Source organism: Hermetia illucens, chromosome 3, assembly GCF_905115235.1.
Source record: "Hermetia illucens chromosome 3, iHerIll2.2.curated.20191125, whole genome shotgun sequence".
Lineage (NCBI taxonomy): Eukaryota > Metazoa > Arthropoda > Insecta > Diptera > Stratiomyidae > Hermetia > Hermetia illucens.
In genome coordinates this window covers 16,800,645-16,822,145 of record NC_051851.1, presented here as the reverse complement: position 1 = coordinate 16,822,145, position 21,501 = coordinate 16,800,645, and the positions used below count along the sequence as shown (strand labels likewise).

General features: G+C 46.5%; 1 protein-coding gene across 1 annotated transcript; it reads right to left on the bottom strand.

Annotated features, from left to right (window-relative positions):
- Positions 1–6,740: 6,740 nt before the first annotated feature.
- Positions 6,741–20,581, bottom strand: LOC119652804 (probable cytochrome P450 9f2). Its single transcript, XM_038057128.1, has 4 exons — positions 20,246–20,581; positions 7,775–8,273; positions 6,995–7,712; positions 6,741–6,929 (listed from the first exon to the last, which is right to left on the bottom strand). The coding sequence occupies exons 1-4, from the start codon at positions 20,473–20,475 to the stop codon at positions 6,748–6,750; spliced, it is 1,629 nt and encodes a 542-aa protein (XP_037913056.1). The 5' UTR covers positions 20,476–20,581; the 3' UTR covers positions 6,741–6,747.
- Between the last annotated feature and the right edge of the window lie 920 nt (positions 20,582–21,501).

Here is a 21,501-nt window from a genome sequence, read left to right as displayed (position 1 = left end):
TTACTGGGATTTGTCACTATTAGCATAGTATGCTGGTCCCAAGCCCAGGTAAAGGAGGAGGGTACTATCCTCAGTAAAACGAAAATAAAATGCTGAGATAAGGGAAAAAGATAAATAAAGTAAAATTCGGAAAAGGCGCATTGATATCTGCGCTCTGCAACAAACCCGATGGTCTGGTACCCAAAGCTGCGACACTCAATACGGTGTTGGCATTGCCATCACAGGGGGGTCCGTGATGCCATTAAAGAATTCAACCGATCTGATGATCAGCTGATGAAGCTCACCATTACATCAGCTGATCGCACTATTCAATTCTTCACCACAGACAGGTTGAGCTAATGCCGAGAAAGATGCCTTCTGGTAACTTCTCAATGAAAACACTTGTCACGTACTTGCTGACAACTATATCATTATTGCCGGCAACCTTAATGGTCATGTGGTTGAAAAGGCAGACGGTAACAGGTGCCATGTCGGAAAGGGGTTTAGAGCGCGCGTATAATCGATTTTGCGAACACTCATGACCTTGTACTTATGAATACATGGTTCATCAAACGATTGTCTCATTTTCCTACATTTTATACTGGAAGCAGTAAAACGCAAATCGACTATATTCTCATAAGACGCCAACATTTTACCACTGTCACTGATTGCAAAGCCGTTCCCTATGAGACCATCGCACCTCAACATCGGCCGTTGATTGCCGTCCTGCGAATTAAGCCACCGATAAAACAGCGTGAGGAACGCACTGGCTCGCGACGCATTAAATGGTCGCGACTTGATGAGAAGAAAGAAGAAACGATCTAACTCACACGATTACCGGCCATTACGCATGTGGAAGAATCATGGAACTAAATGAATGATACGATCCAGAAAGGGCCTCTGCCCTTGGGGTCACCAAGCCGGGTAAGCGGTATATCAATCAAGATACTTGGCTTTGGAATGATGATGTTGAAATGAAGGTCCGTGAAAAGAAACGCCTCTGCCACAAATTTCTCGACGATAAAACGCTCGCCTATTGGCAAATTTACAAGAATGCCAACCGGGAAGCAACGAAAGCGACTGCTATCACTCAAGCGGACCTTACTATAAACTGGACATCCGGGATGGCGAAAGAGATCTGTTTCGACTTGCTAAAAGCCGTAACGAACGTACACAGGATATTGTTTGCCAACCGTTAAGCCGCAACGGATGGCAACAATACTTCGAACAGATTTCAACTGAAGAATTTGCTCATTCTCCACTTCCACAATCATTGCCGACATTTGGACCAGTTCCACGTGTCAATGCAACTGGTGCTCAGCGGCGGCGGTGAGGAAGACGGGGCGGCAACCCTGTCGGTCAAACCAAAACCAAGTGGCCGAGGAGAACCTCCATAGTGGTGGCACCGGGAGACGCTGTAGTCACTTTGATTTGTCGGCCGTGATGCAGTAGGCGAATGCTCCAAAGGTCTAATTAGGACGATCAGACCCGAGTCTGCACGGGGACTCATCTGTAGTGGCAAATTAGTCACGAAAGCTTACCAGGGGTATACTGGCACCATGGGAACCGGGATAGCTCTTGGACTCTCATACTTCGGGTGAACTTCCGTTGTATGTGAGTACAGCTTGGTTGTTTGCGGTAGGCCCCCTAGTGGGAGTTCCATGGGGGTTGTGGTTATGCTCAAGCGAGAAGAGACTTTCGGCCTCGGCGTGGTGTTGCGCTTCAACACGGGTGCCTTAGTTCGGTAGAGATTTAGGTAATTCTTGCATCCACCAGTATGAAGGCTAAGCCATGCGCTTGGTATAGACTGGTACCGTTGTTGCTTATCTCAGCGGGGCTCTGATTGTGGTCACAAAATCAATCCGTGTCTGAAGAGGACCGTAGGAATAAGTCACCATGACAGGTACCCACATTAAACTTCCAAGGGCTTAACTGTCAGTGCAACTGAAGTCGAGTAGGCAATAAAACGAATGAAATCGGGGAAAGCCACAGAACCTGACGACTTCGCATCTGAGCTCTGGAAAGCGAAGAGCTGGAATCCAACACTGTGGTTCAGTGAACTCTTTAAACAGGTTGTTCAGGAAGGAAGAACACCCTCTGACTGGCAAGAAAGTGTCACTGATCCAAAGTGGAAGAAGAAAGGTAGTCCAGCAGAATGTTCAAGTTACCGTCCGATCCGATTACTTTCCCATACCATAAAAATTCGCGAAATCGTTGAGATAACCGTGAATCAAGCCGCATTTGTCAAGAACTGCAGAACTACTGACGCAATACACGCTGCGCGGTTACTCATGGAGAAACACCGTGAGAAGCACCGCCCTCTTTACATTGCCTTTCTGGATCTAGAGAAAGCGTTTGACCGTGTACCACACGAACTCATCTGGTATGCTTTACGACAACACTTCGTGCCAGAAGCACTCGTGCGCTGGGTTCAATTGCTCTACCACGATCCGAAAAGAAAAGTTCGAAGTATGGCGGGTGTATCAAAACCGCTTCGTATCTCTGTTGGTGTTCATCAAGCACTCATCACTCCTCTTTGTTCTTGTTATGGACACCGTCACACGGGATATCCGACGTCCAGCGCGCTACGCACTGCTTTATGCAGATGATGTTTTCCTAGCACCTAATAGGAAAAATGATTTCGAGCAACTTGTCCAAAAGTGAAATGATCGCCTCATGCAACACGGTCTCAGATTGAATCTAAATAAAACTGAATTTTTGACGACCGATCCCCATGAAACTTGCACAATCACTGTTAGCGGCAGTGATCTGCTCTAACGAGAATTCACTTGCCAAGATTGGTCTGAACGTCGAAGTCGATGGTAAACGACCAAAAGGCAGGCCGAAACAACGGTGGCTTGATACGCTGGATGGGGATTTAAAAGCCCCAAGATTGCACCCAAATCAGGCATTCGATAGAGCCAAATGGCGAAAACGATCACGACGAGCCGACCCCGCTTGTGAGCTGGACAAAGGCTGAAGAAAAAGAAGAAGAAGAAGATTTAGCTCCTTGTGCATATCGAACTATTCATTTCAATATGATATCGACATTTGTCTTAATCGCATGCTCCTTGATTACTTCTCTAACCATCTGTATTCTCAGGTCCCTATGCAGATCCTCATTACGAGTGAACCAAATTTTGTGAAGCAAATCCTTATTAAAATCGATTCAATGTCTGTCTGCTTTTTCTTTCCGGAGGTGGAAATCTTCCAAAGACACTGGTACACATGTTCCAGCGTTTGATATTTTTTCCCACTAAAACCACCCCCTAACTCCTGTCCTCTTCCCCAGGGAACCACCAGAAAGTAATTCGTCGCCGGTGGACCCTCTTCCTTCGCCAATGGATTGCATTCGCAACCGCCCCTTTCTCGCCTCCTCTACCTCTGCACTGAACCCGCCCTACCTGCACTCCAGCTCTTCTGGCATGCATTTTTTCTCTGCGCCCATCGAGGGTTTTTTGCCCGTTCCCAACGTTGCTGCCACCTCCTTAAGGATTCCTCTCTTTCGGCGTTTTTATTTACCCATCAGAGGAAGAATCAGGTCCATCATAGGTGCGTGCCATCTCATCGGCCAAAATGTCGATCGGGTGTCGAGTGCTCGCTTCGTTCCAGAATTCTAAAGGGACCCTCGTATGGTGGTTGCCGCGGCCTCCGAGAAGCCTCTACCCGAATGTGAAGATGTCTCAAGGTCCCTGAGGATGTTGACCTACGTTGTCGCGGATCGGGAAGATGGAGTCGGTGTCAGCTTCGAAATTACATCCTTGAGTAGACACAGCATTCCAGAGTCGCCTAAGCCTGCTCTGATGTCCAGCACAAAGTCGGCGAGGAGGCGCAAATTTTTTCTATACACCACCTCCGCGGGGCTGGCCGTGAACTTCTCTCGTTAGACTGTATGGAGGACGAGCAGAATGAAAGGCAAGGACCGCGACCACGACGAATCTTCACGGGCTATTAAGGCGACCTTCAGCGTTCGGTGCAAACGTTCCAGCATACCATTGGACTGTGGAGGGTTTGCAGTATTCCTCGGCTGTTTGAAGTGCAGGAGCTTTCCTAACTCCGCGAAAAGAGTATATTCCAATTGCATTCCCTGGTCCCTGGCGGAATCCACTCCCGTCGGAACCCCCTAGCACATGATTGTGTCGTAATTTCAGACAGAAGTATTGCTTCAGATTACCACGCAAACTTGTCAATGATTGAGAGGCAATACTTGAATCCGTGCGAGTCTCGCAAAAGGACGATGAGGTGGATGGTGTGGCTTAGTTGATCTAAGGAATACACCTACTTCCTTTCGAACATGCTTGTTGACCATGCACTTCTGGCACGCGATGCATTTCAAACGCATGGATGGCTTCAGCATACCATGCAACCTCGCGGGAGTCTTTAGTTTTGGGTCGACACAAGTGGTTGTTAAGGACCTCGGTGATAAGTGGCCTTGGGCAGGAAACGACAATGGAAGTTTAACATACCCAATAACCTTCACAGACCTTTTACCCTAGTTGGTGGGGGAAGGCTCTTTATTGTTTTCAACCTTGTCTGGATCAAGTTGCTTACCGTCCGAGATTATCAAGTGGAATCTGCATTACTCAACGTTTAGCACAGGTTCGGCCTGAAGGAGACGTTGAAAAATGTCGAGATGTTTCAAGTGTTCAGATTTTGAAGAGGGAGCAAGCAAAACATGATCTATGTTAACGAAACAAAAGTTCAAGTTTCGTAAGACAGAGTGGATGAATCTCTGGAAAGTCTGCGAAGCGTTGCACAAGCCGAGAGTCATCCTAGTGAATTCAAAGAGCGCAGATAGCCGTTTTCCGAATATCATCGGGAGCGACAGGGTTAGATTCAAGGTCGTAAAAACACGACAGTTCATTAGCGAGTGCGCAAAATCATGGTATGGGAAATCGATCTGGAACTGTCTGAGCATTCAGACGCCTATAACCTCCACATGGCCGCCATTCGCCATTTTGCTTAGGGACCAAATAAAGTTGAGGGGACCAACAGCTATTGGTTGGCCTGTAAATACCCTGCTACATCAAGTCTTCAAATGCTTTCTTCGCAACAGCAAGCTTCTGAGGTGAAAGTGAACGCACTTTTGAGAAGATTGGAGAGCCGGTAGTGTTGATGTGGTGCTGCACATCGTGCTTATCTGGCTGGGAGAAACTGCTTTCCGTGGTAATTTTGCGATACTTTCTGAGGAAGATGCGAATGCGAGGCTCATGTCCACCTGTCTAGAGTCATAGGTGCTGATGGGAGACGAATTCGCGGCCGCTAAATGCAAGTTTTACGGAATAAGCGTGTTCGGACGGGGTACAGGGAGAACCGACACCTCAACGCCCATGTCGTTCAGGAAGCAACGTTTGCTGAGGGGGTCGAAGATTGTTAAACGATGTGGTACTGCGCTTCGGGTAGCCGTCGCCGAGGCACCCAGCGAGTCTAATTTTTGTATCCGGTGGTACATTTAGTCGCCGAATCTCCGTATTTACGATGGTACCAACAAATTGTCGAGACCGAGCTGTATCTTGGGAAACTTACGCGACCACGGGGCGCGCGTATACCTCGTTTACTATCGGTCGTGGCAGACAACACTTCAAGCGATCCTGAGTCCACGCAGGCTAAGATGGTGCTGGTGCTCTTCGGGAGCCGTTGCAGCCAGGCAGATTTTAGCAGCTCGTCTTCGTCGATGCCGATCAGTGCCTGGTTGAACCTGCTGGGGTCCGCCATGACGCGCGCCGTTTTGGACGATTCCGTCACATCTATAACGACGAAATTTATGAACGACACCAAACCCGTCTGGTTATGGACAAGATCTGGCCTAATAGGTTGCGGTGGGCGGGTCACTTAATCCGTATGGGTGAGGCTGACCCATTGCATGGCTCGGCCATGTACATGCTATGCTGGGCATTAGCAAGCGGATCTTTTTGCGTTTGGCTTGGTCTAATGAGTTTATTGCTGCCAAAACAGTTCATACTGCGAGAACTTTTGGGATGTACAACTAATGCTTGGGTGCTTCGTTGTTCGTTCGTGGGAATCTGACGGATATCCTTGGTTCTTAAAAGGGAGCCGAATTTGGAACATTGGAGTGAAGGATTACAAAGAGTTGTCCGCCTTTTTTACTGGTTGAGGGTGCCATGGAATGGGGAGAACCCAAAGGACGCCCCTCATGAAAATCAGAGGCAGGAAAAGCATCAATAGGAATCGTGGGTCCTCCCTCTCGATCGCGGCACGAGTGTCTTTTTTTAGTTTTCCAAGTTCCGGTGCGGGCGCAAGAAATTTTGTAGAACGACTCGTGAGGGGCTCAAGTGCCCAAAAGGACTCTCCTCACGAGCTTCGCTAGCATAGAAGCGTGCTAACGCGTGTTGGCGGAAGACTTCAGGGATGCTTCAGTATTTGAGGTCCGGCTGTCAATTTGGTCTTTTTTTTAGATTTTTGGGGTAGCTCTCACCTCTAGGTCCATCCCAGTAAACCGGGGTGGTCTCTTGGCCATTCATTAAGTCATTACACAGTCTCTACGGAGGATTTCATACTTCCAAGGGTTTTTCAACATAAAGATGGGCACAAAATTTTGTTATCTCGTTGGTGTTATCAGATTAATCCATGCTAGGCTGATATATTTTAAGTTGGTATAGCGTCAGATTTTGTCTCGGCCTTCCCTTTCTTTCGCACGAACTTCAAATTCCTTTAGTTTATTACAATTCATACGTGAAACTCCAGTTTATAAATGCATATTACCAAAAATCAGATCTCAAAAATCTTTATTTCTAAGAGCATAGTAAATTACAGTAAACTTTCTTCTCTTCTAGGTTTGAAGTTTATCCAAAATCCACCTGCTGGCTTGAGCTGAAAACTAGTTTTATCCATGGTTATTGGAATGCAGGTCCGCGGGGAAGCTTCAAAAGTAAACTCAGACAGCAAATGGAAGATAACAACTTTGGTTTCCATTAAAGCAAATCTAGAACCTGAAATATAGTTTGAGATTGAAACTTTTATTGGATAGACCAACCCTTAGTTTTCAATTGCTTACCGATGCAGTTTCTTGGACCAACTCCAAATGGCATATAAGTGAATGGCTGTATTTGGGTTTTATTTTCCGGACTAAATCGCTCAGGGTCGAATTTATCAGGGTTGGGGAAATACTCTGGGTCATAGTGGAGACCAACAATGGGTATTGAAATGACATCTCCTGGATTCAATTTGACACCGTCGCCACTTTCCCTATCTATCACATAAGGCTTATTGCAAACCCGATCCGTGGCTATTGCGGGAGGCCATTTCCTCAGTGTTTCTGATATAACCATATCCATGTACTGCATCCGTTGAAGAACTTCATATGTTAGAGGTTCATCTCCTAATTCTTTACGAACTTGATCGATTTCTTCAATGAGTTTTTGCTGAACGTCGGGATTCTGCATTAGCTCGTGAGCACAGAAGCCCATTAGGGCGGATGAGGTCTCGAAGCCTGCACCGAAGAATACAAAGCATTGGGCGACTACTTCGTCGTTTGTCCAGAAGCGGTTCACCGGCTTCTGACCGGTACTAAATTCTTGAGCAGTGGCAAAACCTTCGTCAATGTCTGGTTTGTCGACATCGGATGCTTGCAGAGTTCCCTTACGAGCTTCCATGAGAAGCTGGATCATATCTGGGCGGAAGATTCCTTTCGCGGCTCTTTCTTGCATCGTATCCAAAACGAGACTGTAGAAGTAATTCGAGAATTTCTCATCGAAAAACTTAATTTTGAAAAGCTATGGCAGTTAGAAAGATAGCTTGTAGTTCCTTAATGTATTAGAAAAACTGGAAAGCATACCTTCGTTATCTGATGAAAATTTGTAAGCAAGAAAAATCTGAGGGCTGCAAACCCTGATACATTCGTAGCCTTTCTCGACATATGATAAAATCGATTGTCCTTTTCAAGTAAGGAATTTATTTGAAGCCCGAAGGCGCATGTTGCTATTACGTCGTTTGTGAATCTTGTGAAAAGGTCCTTCAACTCCATTTCTATCTGTCCTTTTCCTTTTGCTTCTGACTTTAAAAATTTCATAGCGTTGTGACCACATTCATCCATCAATTGAAACATTAGACGCATCTTGCTGCCTGTGAAAGCAGGACTGAGGGTGGCTCTCATATCTTTCCATTTTTGATCCTTCAAAGCGAATAGAGTATTTCCGAAAAGGGGTTCATCTTCAGGGTCGAAGACAGGTCGGTGATTAAGAAAGGAATCGAAGTCCTTGACAGTAATTTGTTTAATAATTTCTGGACTGGCGATATTGAGGGCTGGGCTGCGTATTTCGAACATCCCATAGTATCTGAAATATGGAAATATACAATGAAAAAATAAATATATAGCAAATAATTTGCTATAAGAATCCATAATTATTTCCAGCATAGTAAACCGCAGGGATCGACGGTCTCCACGCGGAACTGGTTACCACAAAGTATCTGCTGAGTTGTTGCATTTGTTCGGAAATCCTGGGAACCTGGGATTTTTTTAAAGGAACGGCCAGGAACGCTGCAAAACGAGCTTCGTTTATATGCTCCAGCCAAACGACGCCTTCGAGTATGACATAGAGGAGGAGCTACCTATATCATCCGACAACGAAGACGAGTCGGAAGATGGGGGCTTAAGCTCTCCCCGCCCTACAGTACCCGAACCAAGCGAAATCGAAGATATTGAAACACTGAGAAGCAAGAAGAAATGCTTCTTGCCCTCAGCTGTCAACAAAAGGAACCGATCGGCACGTTAAACAGGACGATCTTGACAAACAATAGGAGACAACAAAACCGAACATCACCAGCAGAAGAATTTCCACTTGCAAAGAATATATTGGCAGTCAAAGTCACTCTAGGCCGGTTAAAGCACTTTCAACTCCCCGCACTCCACACCTTTCCGAAAAAAAGTCAAAACTAACACCGGCATCGAAAATTACTAACCAAGATCTTTCATTTGATACCCCACATCAATATATTTGATGAAAAAACTCCCTGTATGCGTGGGCGTTCTCAGTTCCCACCTTTCCACCAAATTTGGTGTCAATCGCTATAACCGTCTCCGAGAAAAATGCGTGTGACAGACAGACAGACAGGCAGATAGACAGGTGTGTGCCATTAGAACTGGGTAGCTTGAAGTACGAGAGGGATTAGAAGAAAGTAGTGAAGGTAAACAACAAAGAGAAACTGCAGCACTGCTGTCAACGCCAAGAGCGTTCCCTTCTAGGAGCAGCCCCTTCACTGCTGCTGAATTATGGATGCAGCAGCACAGCGTATACTGGATGCAAAGGAAACTCTGGAGCTCCGTAAAAGACTGAAAGAGTCTAATGGGAAAGCGAAATCTGTTCTACGCAGCCAAAAACGGAAAATGGAGAAAACTCCTCTACGGCAAATAAGTAAGCAACCACACGAAAGACTACCAGCCCGTACGGTGACAGACCGTAATTGCATTCAAGGTTCCACTTGGATTAAGGTAGAAAAAAAAAGCTACAGAAAAAAAGCCGGCCCAATGCGCTAATAATATTCGTCACTGGGTGAGGCAGCTGAAGTGAAGCTATGTAAAAATCGCGTGGTTATTGAGTGTAAGGATTTGGACGAGATTACAACGAAGGAAGAAATTTGCCAAGTCCTACGATCCCAACTGGGAATACAGTCGGTCCAGGAGCGAGATATTCTCCGGCTAAGGAAGGTCAAAGGGCACTATAGGTCCCAGGGCGAAACGTGGATTGGTACCCACGATGGAGCATAAAACCTGAGAAATGCCTGCTGAACCAACACCAACAGCTCTACCACCAAACCCTATCTCCACCTCCACGTGGTGACCGCTGGGAGCTCTTTCGTAACGAAAAGCTGCCGACGGAGAAGGATGAAGGTGAGTCTCCCGCGACTAAATACCGGACAAACTCCATCAACTGGTCTCCAGGTTGGGGGTTGGGTAGGGCTGACAACCCTACACGGAAAACCGATGTTACGGAGCCACGAAAGGAACCTCGGACAGGATGGACTTTACAACAACGAACCCGGCAACGACAACGGACTAACGATTTGCGCATTCTCTTAGAGAACGTGCGCTCCCTGTACAAAGATAAAGCGGATGAGCAGCTAGCCGATACCCTGTCCCAATATAGGGCTGATATAACAGCGTTACAAGAGATAGGATGGACAGGGACCGGTTTCCTGGAGAAGAGCCGCTACACCATATATTATAGCGGTCATACAGTAAACCATGTGCTCGGAGTAGGTTTCTTAGTCAGCCAAAAATGAAACCTACTGATGTCGGCTTTGAAAACATAAGCGAGCGGCTATGCACTCTGCGCTTCCGAGGCAAGTTTAAAAATATAAGCCTCATTAACGTTCACGCCCCTACAGAGGAGACTGCAGAGTCGGAGAAGGATATCTTCTACGAGGCAGTAGATAACGGACTGCGGATTATTCAATTAGCAGGGTCACACGAAATGGTTGCTGGAAGTACCTGGTTTGCGCGGAAAGCGGTTCACAAACATACGTGGGCCTCTCCAGACGGGACCACTTTCAACCAAACTGACCACGTGTTGATCGAATGCCGCCACCTATCAGCCTTGATGAATGTCAGAACATATAGGGGGGGGCCAATATAGACTCGGATCACTATCTCGTTGGCATGGTGCTCCGAGCTCGAAAAACAATACCACCTAGAATCCCCTCTGACAATCAGGTGAGAGTGAACACTGAAGCCATCCACAACACAACCCTCCGCGACACCTATAAGAGGGAAATGGTTGCCGCAATAACCGCAGTCAACAGAGGTCCTGGAGATGAAGTATCAACAAATTACCTTCACAATCACCTGAAGAACGTTATCATAAATACGGCCACAAGCATACTTGGCCCCACCCCCAAACAAAGTTGGAAGGGTTGGTTTGACGATGAATGTAAGCTAGCTACAGAACGGAAGAATGCCGCATACCGAGTAATGTTGTTTTCTCAAAGAACGCGGGCACGCGCAGAGACTTATCATGAACTCCGTCGAGCGGAGAAGCAACTTCACAGACGGAAAAAGGAAGCCTGGGAGAACCAACAAGTCTGCGAACTAGAAAAGTACAGGGAGCAACCGCACCAGGCGCGGAAGTTTTACCAACAAGTCAGCAGGATGAAGCCTTATACACCTCGATGCTCATCCTGCCGAGACAAAGAGGGAAATCTGATTTCCGACAGAATGGGCATATTAGAGCGATGGGTTGAGTACTTTGGTGAGCTACTGAACAACCAGAACATCGGCGAGTTAGAGGTCCCGCCAACTGAAGACGACGTACAAATACTGCCATCACCAAGTTTAGGAGAAACAGTCCGTGCAATTCATCGGCTAAAAAATCATAAGTCGCCAGGAGCCGATGGAATTACAGCCGAATTGGTTAATATGGAGGCGAACAGTTACACCAAGTGGTTCATCAACTTGTGCTCAAGGTATGGGACAGCCAATCAATACCTGACGATTGGCAACGAGGCATTATCTGTCTCATACATAGAAAGGGAGATATCACACAGTGCAGCAATTATGGAGGTATCACGTTGCTGAGTACCATCTATAAGATATTCTCCTCTATCTTGCTAGGTCGGATAGCCCCATACGCCCAGAACATCATTGGCCCATACCAAAGAGGCTTCACTCCAGGCAAATCAGCAACAGATCAGATTTTCTCTCTGCGGCAAGCGATGGAAAAATTGTTGAAATATGGACAACAGTTGCACCACCTATTCATCGACTTTAAAGCCGCCTATGATAGCATAGCCAGGGTAAGAGTGTACACGGCCATGAGAGAATTCGGTATCCCGACGAAATTAATAAGACTGACAAGGCTGACCCTGACCAATGTGCGAGGTCAGATAAAAGCAGCAGGATCACTCTCACGACCTTTCGACATCAACAACGGTCTACGACAAGGGGATGCGCTATCATGCGTCCTCTTTAACCTGGCCCTGGAGAAAGTGATTCGTGATACTGAGGTAAATGCAATACAATATCGACATCATGGGAAGAACCACCCGAGACGTACAAACTGCCTTTATCCAGATCGAGCAGGCGGTGATTGGCGCGAGATCTTGGGCTGCACATCAATGAAGACAAGACAAAATATATGGTGGCAACGTCAGCACCGAAGACGAACCAACCAACAACATCAAACCGCACTGGTCAACCAGGAAGAATAAGGATAGGAGAATACAACTTTGAGACCGTTGACAATTTTTCATATCTAGGGTCGAAAATCACAACCGATAGCAGCTACGATGATGAAATCCGCACGCAGTTGTTGTCAGCCAAGAGAGCCTATTTCAGCTTAGAAAGACTGTTCCGCTCGAAACGTCTCACCATAGGGTCAAAGCTCTTACTGTACAAGACTATGATCTTGCCAGTCCTCATGTATTCCTCGGAAACTTGGGTCCTTAGCAAGAAAAATTGCGAACTCTTGGCCGCGTTCGAGAGAAGAATCCTCCGAAGAATTTTTGGCCCCCCAAAATGAGGATGGACGATTCCGTAGCCTACACAATGACGAAATCTATGAGCGATACCATGACCGTCCGGTTGTGGATAAAATCCGGCTCAATAGGTTACGGTGGGCGGGTCACTTAATCCGTATGGATGAGGATGATCCCACCCGGAAAGTCTATAAGGGCAATATCTATGGTAGGAAAAGAAGACGAGGCAGACCCTGCCTAAGATGGAGCGATAGCGTAGGTCAGGACGCCAGACAGCCTTTGCGGATATCAAATTGGTGGACCTCGGCGCAAAACCGGGATGTCTGGAGTTCCTTATTAAGGCAGGCCTAGCCCGGATACCGGTTGTTGCGCTGTTGATGATGATGAAGGAAGGCATGCTGCGGTATACAAACTGCGTCCATAAGTCTAACACTCGCAGCGGCCAAACAACTATCATTGCCAGTGAAGTGTGGGTTGGTTGGATCGTCTCCCGAGAGTAGATAACTCTGAAAAGATGCTTCAAGTGTTTAGAATTTGAGCACGTGGCGAAAAATGTACTAGCGTACACGATAGGTCCGACCTGTGCTGTTGCCGTAAATGCGGAGAGAAAGGCCACATTCCAAAAGTCTGTGAGGAAAAACTCAATTGTCTGTTCTGCAGCCAAACAAACGACATTGACAGCACCCATATCACAGGCAGCAGCACATGTCTGGTGTTTAGGAAGGTGATCGACGCTATGTACAAATGAGGTTCCTACGGCTAAACCTGAACCGTTGCGAAGTGGCTCAGGACCTGCTCTCCCAGACAGTATTGGAAAACAAAATCGACTTTGGTATTGTCTGCGAGTAGGACAAAAATCTAGACAGTGGAGTTTGGGTCGCGGATAAGAGCGGAAAAGCAATGATATGGACATGCGGAAATCAGGCCATAGAAGGTACCACGAAGATTCTCGAGAGTGGCTTCACTAGAGCAAAAATAGGCGGAATATTTGCTTACAGTTGCTATACGGTACCAAGTCTTAGGAGAGAGGGGTTCCATTCTTTAGTGGAGAGGCTAGCAATGGATGCAAACGACCATAGTCCTAAGGTAGCGGCTGGCGATTTTAACTAATGCGCTGAAGAATAGGACAGCCGAGAAACGAAAGCAAGAAGACGCTGGAAGCTCTTTCTCGTCTGAACACTTTCCGAAAGAGACAAATGGGGTCCGTGATAGATGTCACATTTGTTAGCGATGTTTTAGCTAATCTCCAGTGGTACGTCAGTGAAGAATATACCCATAGCAATCACTAGGCCATCATTTTTGAAATTATACATGGCACACGAATGACGTGGTCCCGGACGAGAGCTACAAAGTGAGAAGCTAATAAGTTTGACGAAGAGATTTTCAACGAAGTTGGGCAGCAAAATACAGCGTTTGAAGGAAACGGAGAAGATAAAACTTTACAGATCGGCGAAAAGTTACGGCGAGCATGTGACACTTCCATGCCAAGGTGTACTGTATCCCAGAACAAAGTTCCAAACTTTTGGTGGAACTCTGAAAATCGGAGAATTCCCCAAGGCCAGAAGGCGCTGGGTACGAGCAGCTACATGAAGTATACAAAAACGCTGGGAAGAAATTAGATGTGGTCATAACAAAAAGTAAGAGTGAACATTTCAAGCGACTGTGTAAGGAAGCTGATACGGACCACTGGGGTTGGGCCTATAAGACAATAATATCGAAAGTCAAAGGCAAACGTTCCTCACCAATTTCTTGCCCTATTTTGCTTAATGGAATCCTTTCCCACAGAATACGAGTACCCCTAACCTTCCCACTGTCGAGATAGACACCACCGAAGTTCCCATGACAAGTGAAAAGGAGCACCTGGGTTGGATAGCATCCCCAACAAAGCTCTCAAGGCAGTAGTGAAAATAGTTCTAAATATATTTGCCGAGGCGCTCACCACATACCTTAAAGAAGGAGCATTTCCTACACAATGGTAGAAGCAGAAATTAATACTAGTTCCCAAGCCAAACAAACCTTCGGATGAAGTTTCGTCCTACAGGCCGATATGCCTTCCAAATAATACTGCAAACTATTCGAACGAGTAATCTATAACATATTACTTCCAATTTCCGAAAAGGACGGTGGTCTCTTTGAGAGTCAGTTCAGGGTTTCGAAAGGACAGGTCTACAACGGATGCAGTTGTCCTGCTGGCTAACACAGCTAAAACCGCACTTGCCGGGGACAAATGTTGTGCAGTGATCACACTCGATGTGAAGAATATCTTCAATTTCGCTAGATGGAACAAGATACTTGAGACCCTAATCAACTTAGACGTGCCAAAGTACCTGATGCGTACCGTTGGCGACTTTCTAGTCGATAGGCTTCTGTGCTACGAATCACATGAAGGAATGAGAGTATACCAAACGACTTGTGGAGTTCCACAAGGGTCCGTCCTAGGGCCACTCTTGAGGATTATTATGTATAACGGAGTACTAACTTCCTACTGATAAGGCCTCCATTGGTTTTGCGGACGATATTGGTGTGACGGATGTTGCACGCCTCCTCGAAGAGGTCGGAGTTTATGCAAATGAAGCAGGCTATGAGATTAAATGCTGGTGAGAGAATGATAGTCTACAGCTCCCAGAACATAATACGGAAGAGGTACTTATTATCAAGAGGAGAAAATGCACGTCCATGGAGATCAGAGTTGGAACACAAATAATTCATTCCAAGTCTGCGCTTAAGGACTTAGGCGTAATGGTTGACCAGAAGCTTGACTTCAGATTCCATGTGGAAGGTCCGGCAACCAAGGCATATAACATCGGAGCGCTGATTGCGAGAATGCTAGCAAATATAAGTCGTCCAAGGCCGAGCCGTCGACTCCTTATTTCGAAGGTAATTACTTCGACCCTACTGTATGCAGCCCCAGTATGGGCAGATGCACTGGAAAATACAGCAAATAGGAGAAAGATTGGAGCTACGTATCGCATAAGTGTACTCCGAGCATACCGCGTTTACAGAACAATATCCAATGAAGCAGTTTGCGTGATAGCAGGAATGATCCCCAATGAGATTCTGGCGAAAGAAAGGTAACGACTTTACGATCGAGCGTATATCACCGGAGAATATCCTGCCCGTTGGCGACAGTTCACACGAACTGAAACTAACGCGGAATGGCAGGAGGAGTGGAATGGGTCAGAAAAAAGCCGCTGGAAATGGATCAAGCGATCCCACGGCGAAGCAGGTTTCGATCTAACTCAATTCTTGGATGGACATGGAGGCTGTCGAGCATATCTGTATCGATTTGGACATGATGATTAGCTATATTGCTCAAAGTGCCCAAGTATTGCAGAGGACGCAGAACACGTTTTTTTTGTATTGCCCGAGATTTGCAGCCCGAAGGGCTGCATTGGAAACTACAACCAAGAAAGCGCGATAAAAAGAATGAACAAGGCATATGGAGGTACACTAGCCGCTATCATTAGCTTTCTGGTTGTATCTGGGTAAAAATAGGTTAGGTCGTGTGCCAACTTAGGGAGCAAGTATCTCACAAGAAATGCTTCAGACGTTTCGATTTCGGTCACTTTGCAGCAGCATATATTAGTGAGCACGATAGGTCGAGAAGATGCAGGGAGGTGAGGGCCATCTTATCAAAGACTGGACTGGAGATCCGGGGTGCATGTTGTACAAAGAGAAAAAGGGAGTGAATGACCGGCACGGCTTGCTATCGCAAACCATTCGATAGTCGAATGTAGACGTGCCGGTAATTTCGTCAACGTCAACGGTGTCCATATATACAGATGTTATACTCCAGGAATTATTCCCCGGGACTCCGTATTGGGGCACTAGGACGTGGAACTGTAGGCAAATGAAACCATTGTTGCCATCAAAGCATGGCTCTAAATGGTGAAACTGGACCTGGCGGAAGATAACACGGAGGCAGTCCTTATTACCAATCGCAGGAAAAACAGTACTGTCAAAATCTGGGTTGGTAATCATGAGGTCGTTTCAAAATCGATCATTAGATTGTGGCGGCACATTGGAGGCGTGAATCTGAACACCACCGTGAATTTACCTTTGCCGCCGCATTGAACAGCCGTGGAGACTGAGGCGAGAGATGTCAAAACAACAAGAGAACATCACTGCGGAAAGTAGTTTCTCCCAGCCGGTGAAGCATGATGTGTAGCACCATATCAACAGTACCCGCTCACCAAACTTCTCAAAAGTGCGTCTACTTTCATTCAGCTTGCTGTTGAGAAGAAAGAGTTTAAAGACTTGATGAAAAAGGGAATCTGCAGACCTTCATTTGCTTCATTTGGTCCCTAAGCCAAATGGCGACCATGTGGGGATTATAGACGTTTGAATGCTCAGACAGTTTCAGACCGATATTCCATTCCACTCATCCATCCGTGTTTTTACGACCTTGGATCTAGCCAAGACGTACCACAAAAACGCTGTCGCTCCCGAAGATAATCCGAAAATGGCTACCTGCACACCTTTCGGACTCTTTGCGTTCAATAGGATGACTTTCGGCTTGTGCAACGCTGCGCAGACTTTCCAGAAGTTCATTCACTCAGTCTTACGAAACTTGAACTTCTCTTTCGTCCACATGGACAATGTGATGGTTGCTTCCTCTGAATCTCAACACTTGGAACATCTCAAATGCATTTTTCAACATCTCCTTGAGGCCGGACTTGTCCTAAACATTGAGAAATGCAGATTCCTCCAGAGGCAGGTAAAGTTTCTCGGCCGCTTGATAACCCCTGGCGGTATCCAACTTGATCCAGACAAGGTTAAGGCGATAAAGAGCTTTCCCCTATCAAGCAGGGTAAGGGATCTGCGAAGGTTCTTGAGCATGTGAAATTTCTATCGTCCTTCCTTGCTCAAGGCCTCTCATTACCAAGCGATCCTAAATACCTACTTGTCTGGGCCCAAAACTAAAGACGCCCGCGAAATTGTTTGTGTCGATCAAACAACAGCTTGTTGATACAACATTGCTGGCGCCGCTCTTCACCAACGGGTGAATCAAATCTGGCGACCGTCGAGCTTCCTTTCGAAATAGCTAAACTCAGCTCAACGCTACTATTTCGCCTACGATTGTGAGCTACTCGCGGCGAACCTCGCTATAAAATACTTCCGTTTTTCCCTTGTGCCCACACCGTTCACCGTGTTCACAAGCCCCTTACTTTCACGCTTAGACAAAAGCCCGCCAAAACATCCCCTCGCCAACTTCGGCTTACACCGAGTTATATCAGCAGACGCTTTGTCTCGAATTTCGGAGGTCACAGTCCCGGCTGCGGTCGATTATACGGCAATCGCCGAGGCACAAAAAGACGACGCAGGGACGACGAACCAGTTAGTCACTGATAAATACTTCTGGCCTTCCATGAACAAGGACGTAAACTCTTGGGCCAGACAGTGCATCGCGTGGCAGAAGTGCAAGGTCAACAAGCACGTTCGAAAGGAAGTAGATGTATTCCCTAGGTCAACCAGGTGCTTCCACACCATTCATCTCGACATCATCGGCCCTATGCGACACTCGCACGGATTGAATAATTGCCTCATAATTATCGACAGGTTTACTCGGTTGCCTGAAGCAATATGTTACCTCTGTCTGACATTACGGTCCAATCATGTTCCGAGGCCCACTGTCGAGAGTGGATTCCATGCTTTGGTGTTCGAGTCGTTATCATCACGGACGGGGAACGCAAATCAAATCTATTCTTTTCGTGGAGTTGGGAAAGCTCCTGGGCTTCCAACGGCATAGGACTGCTGCATACCATCCACAATCCATTGGCATGCTGGAACGTTGGCACGGGACGCTGAGGGTCGTCTTCATGGCTCGCGAAAATCCGTCGTGGTCGCGGTCGTTGGCTTCCATACAGCCTAACGTGAGGAATTCACAGCCAGCCCCGCGGAGATGATGTACGGAGAGAATCTGTGCTGGACATTAGAGTAAGGTTAGGCGACTCTGGAATGCTGCGTCCCGACACGCGACAGTGGAGGTCAAAACCCTCGGGGACCTCAAGACGTGTTTACAAGCCCTCATTCGGGGGGACGCTCCTCGGAGGCAGCTGCAACCACCATTCGGGGGCCTTTCAAGAGTGTTGGAACGAGGCGAGCACTCGTTCAAGCTCGACGTCCGGGGCGGGTCCAAGTGGGTATCCTTCCGTTGCCGCTTCGAAAAAACCCCCGCGAAGCGTTTGATTCGCCCGGAGATCCCCCATCGGCGGGATCGCGAGGACGGTTTATTTCACTGAACTCGCGTGGTTTCATCTGGGGGCGGAGTGATGTGGCGGCACATCGGAGGCGCAAACCTGAGTGGCACCTCGGAGGCGCAAACCTGAGTGGCACCTCGGAGGCGCAAACCTGAACTCCAACGCGAATTCACCTCTGCCGAGACCGAGGCGGGAGATGTCAAAATGACAAGAAAACTCTCTAGTGACGGTGGGCGTGCTGTGAGTCAGATACAGAGACGTGTAACATTTAAAAGTAAAATAAAGTAAAAAAAATAAAAGCAGATTTTTTATTTTTAAGTGGAAAAACCTATCCCCAAAAGATGGGAGGTAATGATCGATGCCAAGTTGAGCTTCAAAGGGCACCTGGATTATGCGCGCGAAAAGGCAGCAGAGGCTAGCCCATCTCTAGCAAGGATGATGCCTAATGTTGGAGAGCTAAAATCTAGTCGCCGGTTGCTTATCGCGGGGGTGATGAAATCTATTCTGATATACGCAGATCCTGTCTACGCGTGTGCAATGGATAACACAGTGAATCAGGGAAGGGTAAGTGCGGCATACCGGCCAATCGCGCTGAGATCGTGTAGTGCATATAGGACAGTATCCGACAAGGCAGTGTATGCCATTGCGGGGGTGATTCCCTTGGATCTTCTAGTGAATGAGGTACACTGTCTTTACCGGAGAATTAGGGCGAATCCGACCGAAATGACTGCGGACTTCCGGAAAGCCACTAGGAAGGATCTGTACAGGAGATGGCAGCAACGGTGGGATAATTCCGAAGAGGTTTCTGGACTCATACACTGATCCTATGTATTGGAAGATGAGTCGAGTGAAAGCATGGAGGGTTGAATTACCACCTTAAACAGTTCCTTATGAAGACCCGAAGCATGTTATGTTCCATTGTCCAAGATTCGTGATTGAAAGAGGGAGGTTGAACGATGTCCTCAATGCAATTATCGGACCCTACAATTTCGTGGAGGAGATGCTGACGTGGGAACGAAATTGGTGTGCGATAAACGCAAGAATAGCTGCGATACAGGAAAAGCTGCAGGAGCTGGACCGAGCCCGGAAAGCGTGATGGACGCATGGCTTAGTTGTGTTAGTGTAAGCCAGAGCCCTAAGCGGGGAAGTGGGGGTGATTTTAGTGGGTGAGAATCTCACACACTCTTGCAACCTGGCGCAGCAGTGTCTTTTTAAGATTTCCACCTTCTCCCATAAAAAAAATAGGATGCAAAGGTCTTTATACATTCATGCATCGTCTCTCGAACTTTTCTTAAATCTGTACAGGAAGGTATGGGGGAACCCGAAGTTTGCTTTTGCAAACGCGGAAGGTTCGATGAGTGAGTGGAGAGGTTATTAGAGTCAAGTTCATCCCGCAATGTAACACTTTGCGGTAGTTCCACGATGAAGTAGCAGGGTACTTTTAATGGATAGAAGTCCGGGCCACTGTTTACATAGAAAAGCCACTATCTTTTGAAGATTTCACACCTTAGGAAAAAAACTCATGCGGTCTATAATTTAGACACTCAAATCATTTTTCTCAATAATTAAGATACGAATTGAATTTGGAAATATACCCAAATAATCAGATAAAAATCTCCTAAAATATCTTTACTCACTTGTACTTCTTAAATTTCATGTAGAACCGCTTGAACATATCAAACATCGATTCCTGTCTAAATATCAAACTTTTGAAATTCTCGAAGAAAATTACTGGCTTTTCACATATCACATTTTTCTTCTCGAAGAAGTCGTAGGGGGACGTTAGCCATTTATAGGCAATGAAAAGTGAAACACCTAAAAACAATGTCCAATGGGACCAAAAAATTGATAGCACCGTTCCGATCATCGCAACTAACTCAACTGAGAAAGAAAAAAACTGTTTTGTAGCTTTATCTGTTAAGAAAAGATTGACTAATTTTGTCTGGGGTGTACATAGAGGGACCACGAGCAAGTGTCTTTAAGAAATCTTCAAATGCTAGGCGTGCGCTTGAGCTTTTATAACGAGGCTCAATTTGATATTGTTATCTCTTGATGAAGATTGTGGATAGTTTTCTTAATAAATTTTGCGTTGTCATCATGAAGTGGCATTGTGAGACATGACGAAGCGAATTGGAGTTATATTTGACGATTTGTTTGAACGGCCAGCGTTCTTTAGTGTTTTGTTTAAAACGGTCCCTGTCTGACTGACTTTTACGGCTGAAATGGAAAGCGGTATCTGGGGTTCATTAAAATCATACCCACTCTGCGGAACTAATGCGAGGCATTCCTTCGCAACAAGGATCATACTACCAAACAGCCTAGTGCTCCAACCACTGAGCTGTTCAGACACAATGAGGAAGTATAGGCAAACATAACTGACAAACATATATGACATATACCTGACCCTTTTCGGGCCCTCGTTCTCCTCCAATTTGCAACCAATGTCAAAACTAATATCGGCTTCGTAAAGTACTAGTCGAGACCTGTCATTTGATACCCCACACGACTATACTCCCTGAAAAAAAAAGTTGTGCACCCCCCCTTTATACGTGCCCCCTTAAACTCAACGTGGAACTATGTTACTCCCTACATGCAGTGGGATTCACAGGTCCCGCCTTTCTACCAAATCTCGTAATAATAGGAGTAACCGTTTTTGAGATTTAAGGTGTAACAGACAGATAGACTGACCTTGTGAGGGGTTGCCAAATCTTGCATCGAGCCCCATCACCTTCGCGAGGATAGTGGAAAGCTCGCGGATAAGAATGGATTTGTGCTTGTACGCATTCGAAGGTAGTGTGCGTTATGATATGAAAAATCCACGCTAAAAACTTCAGACACTTTTGGTACGTAGCAGTAGTACAATCCCGAAGCGAGCCCGCATAGAGAGCGAATG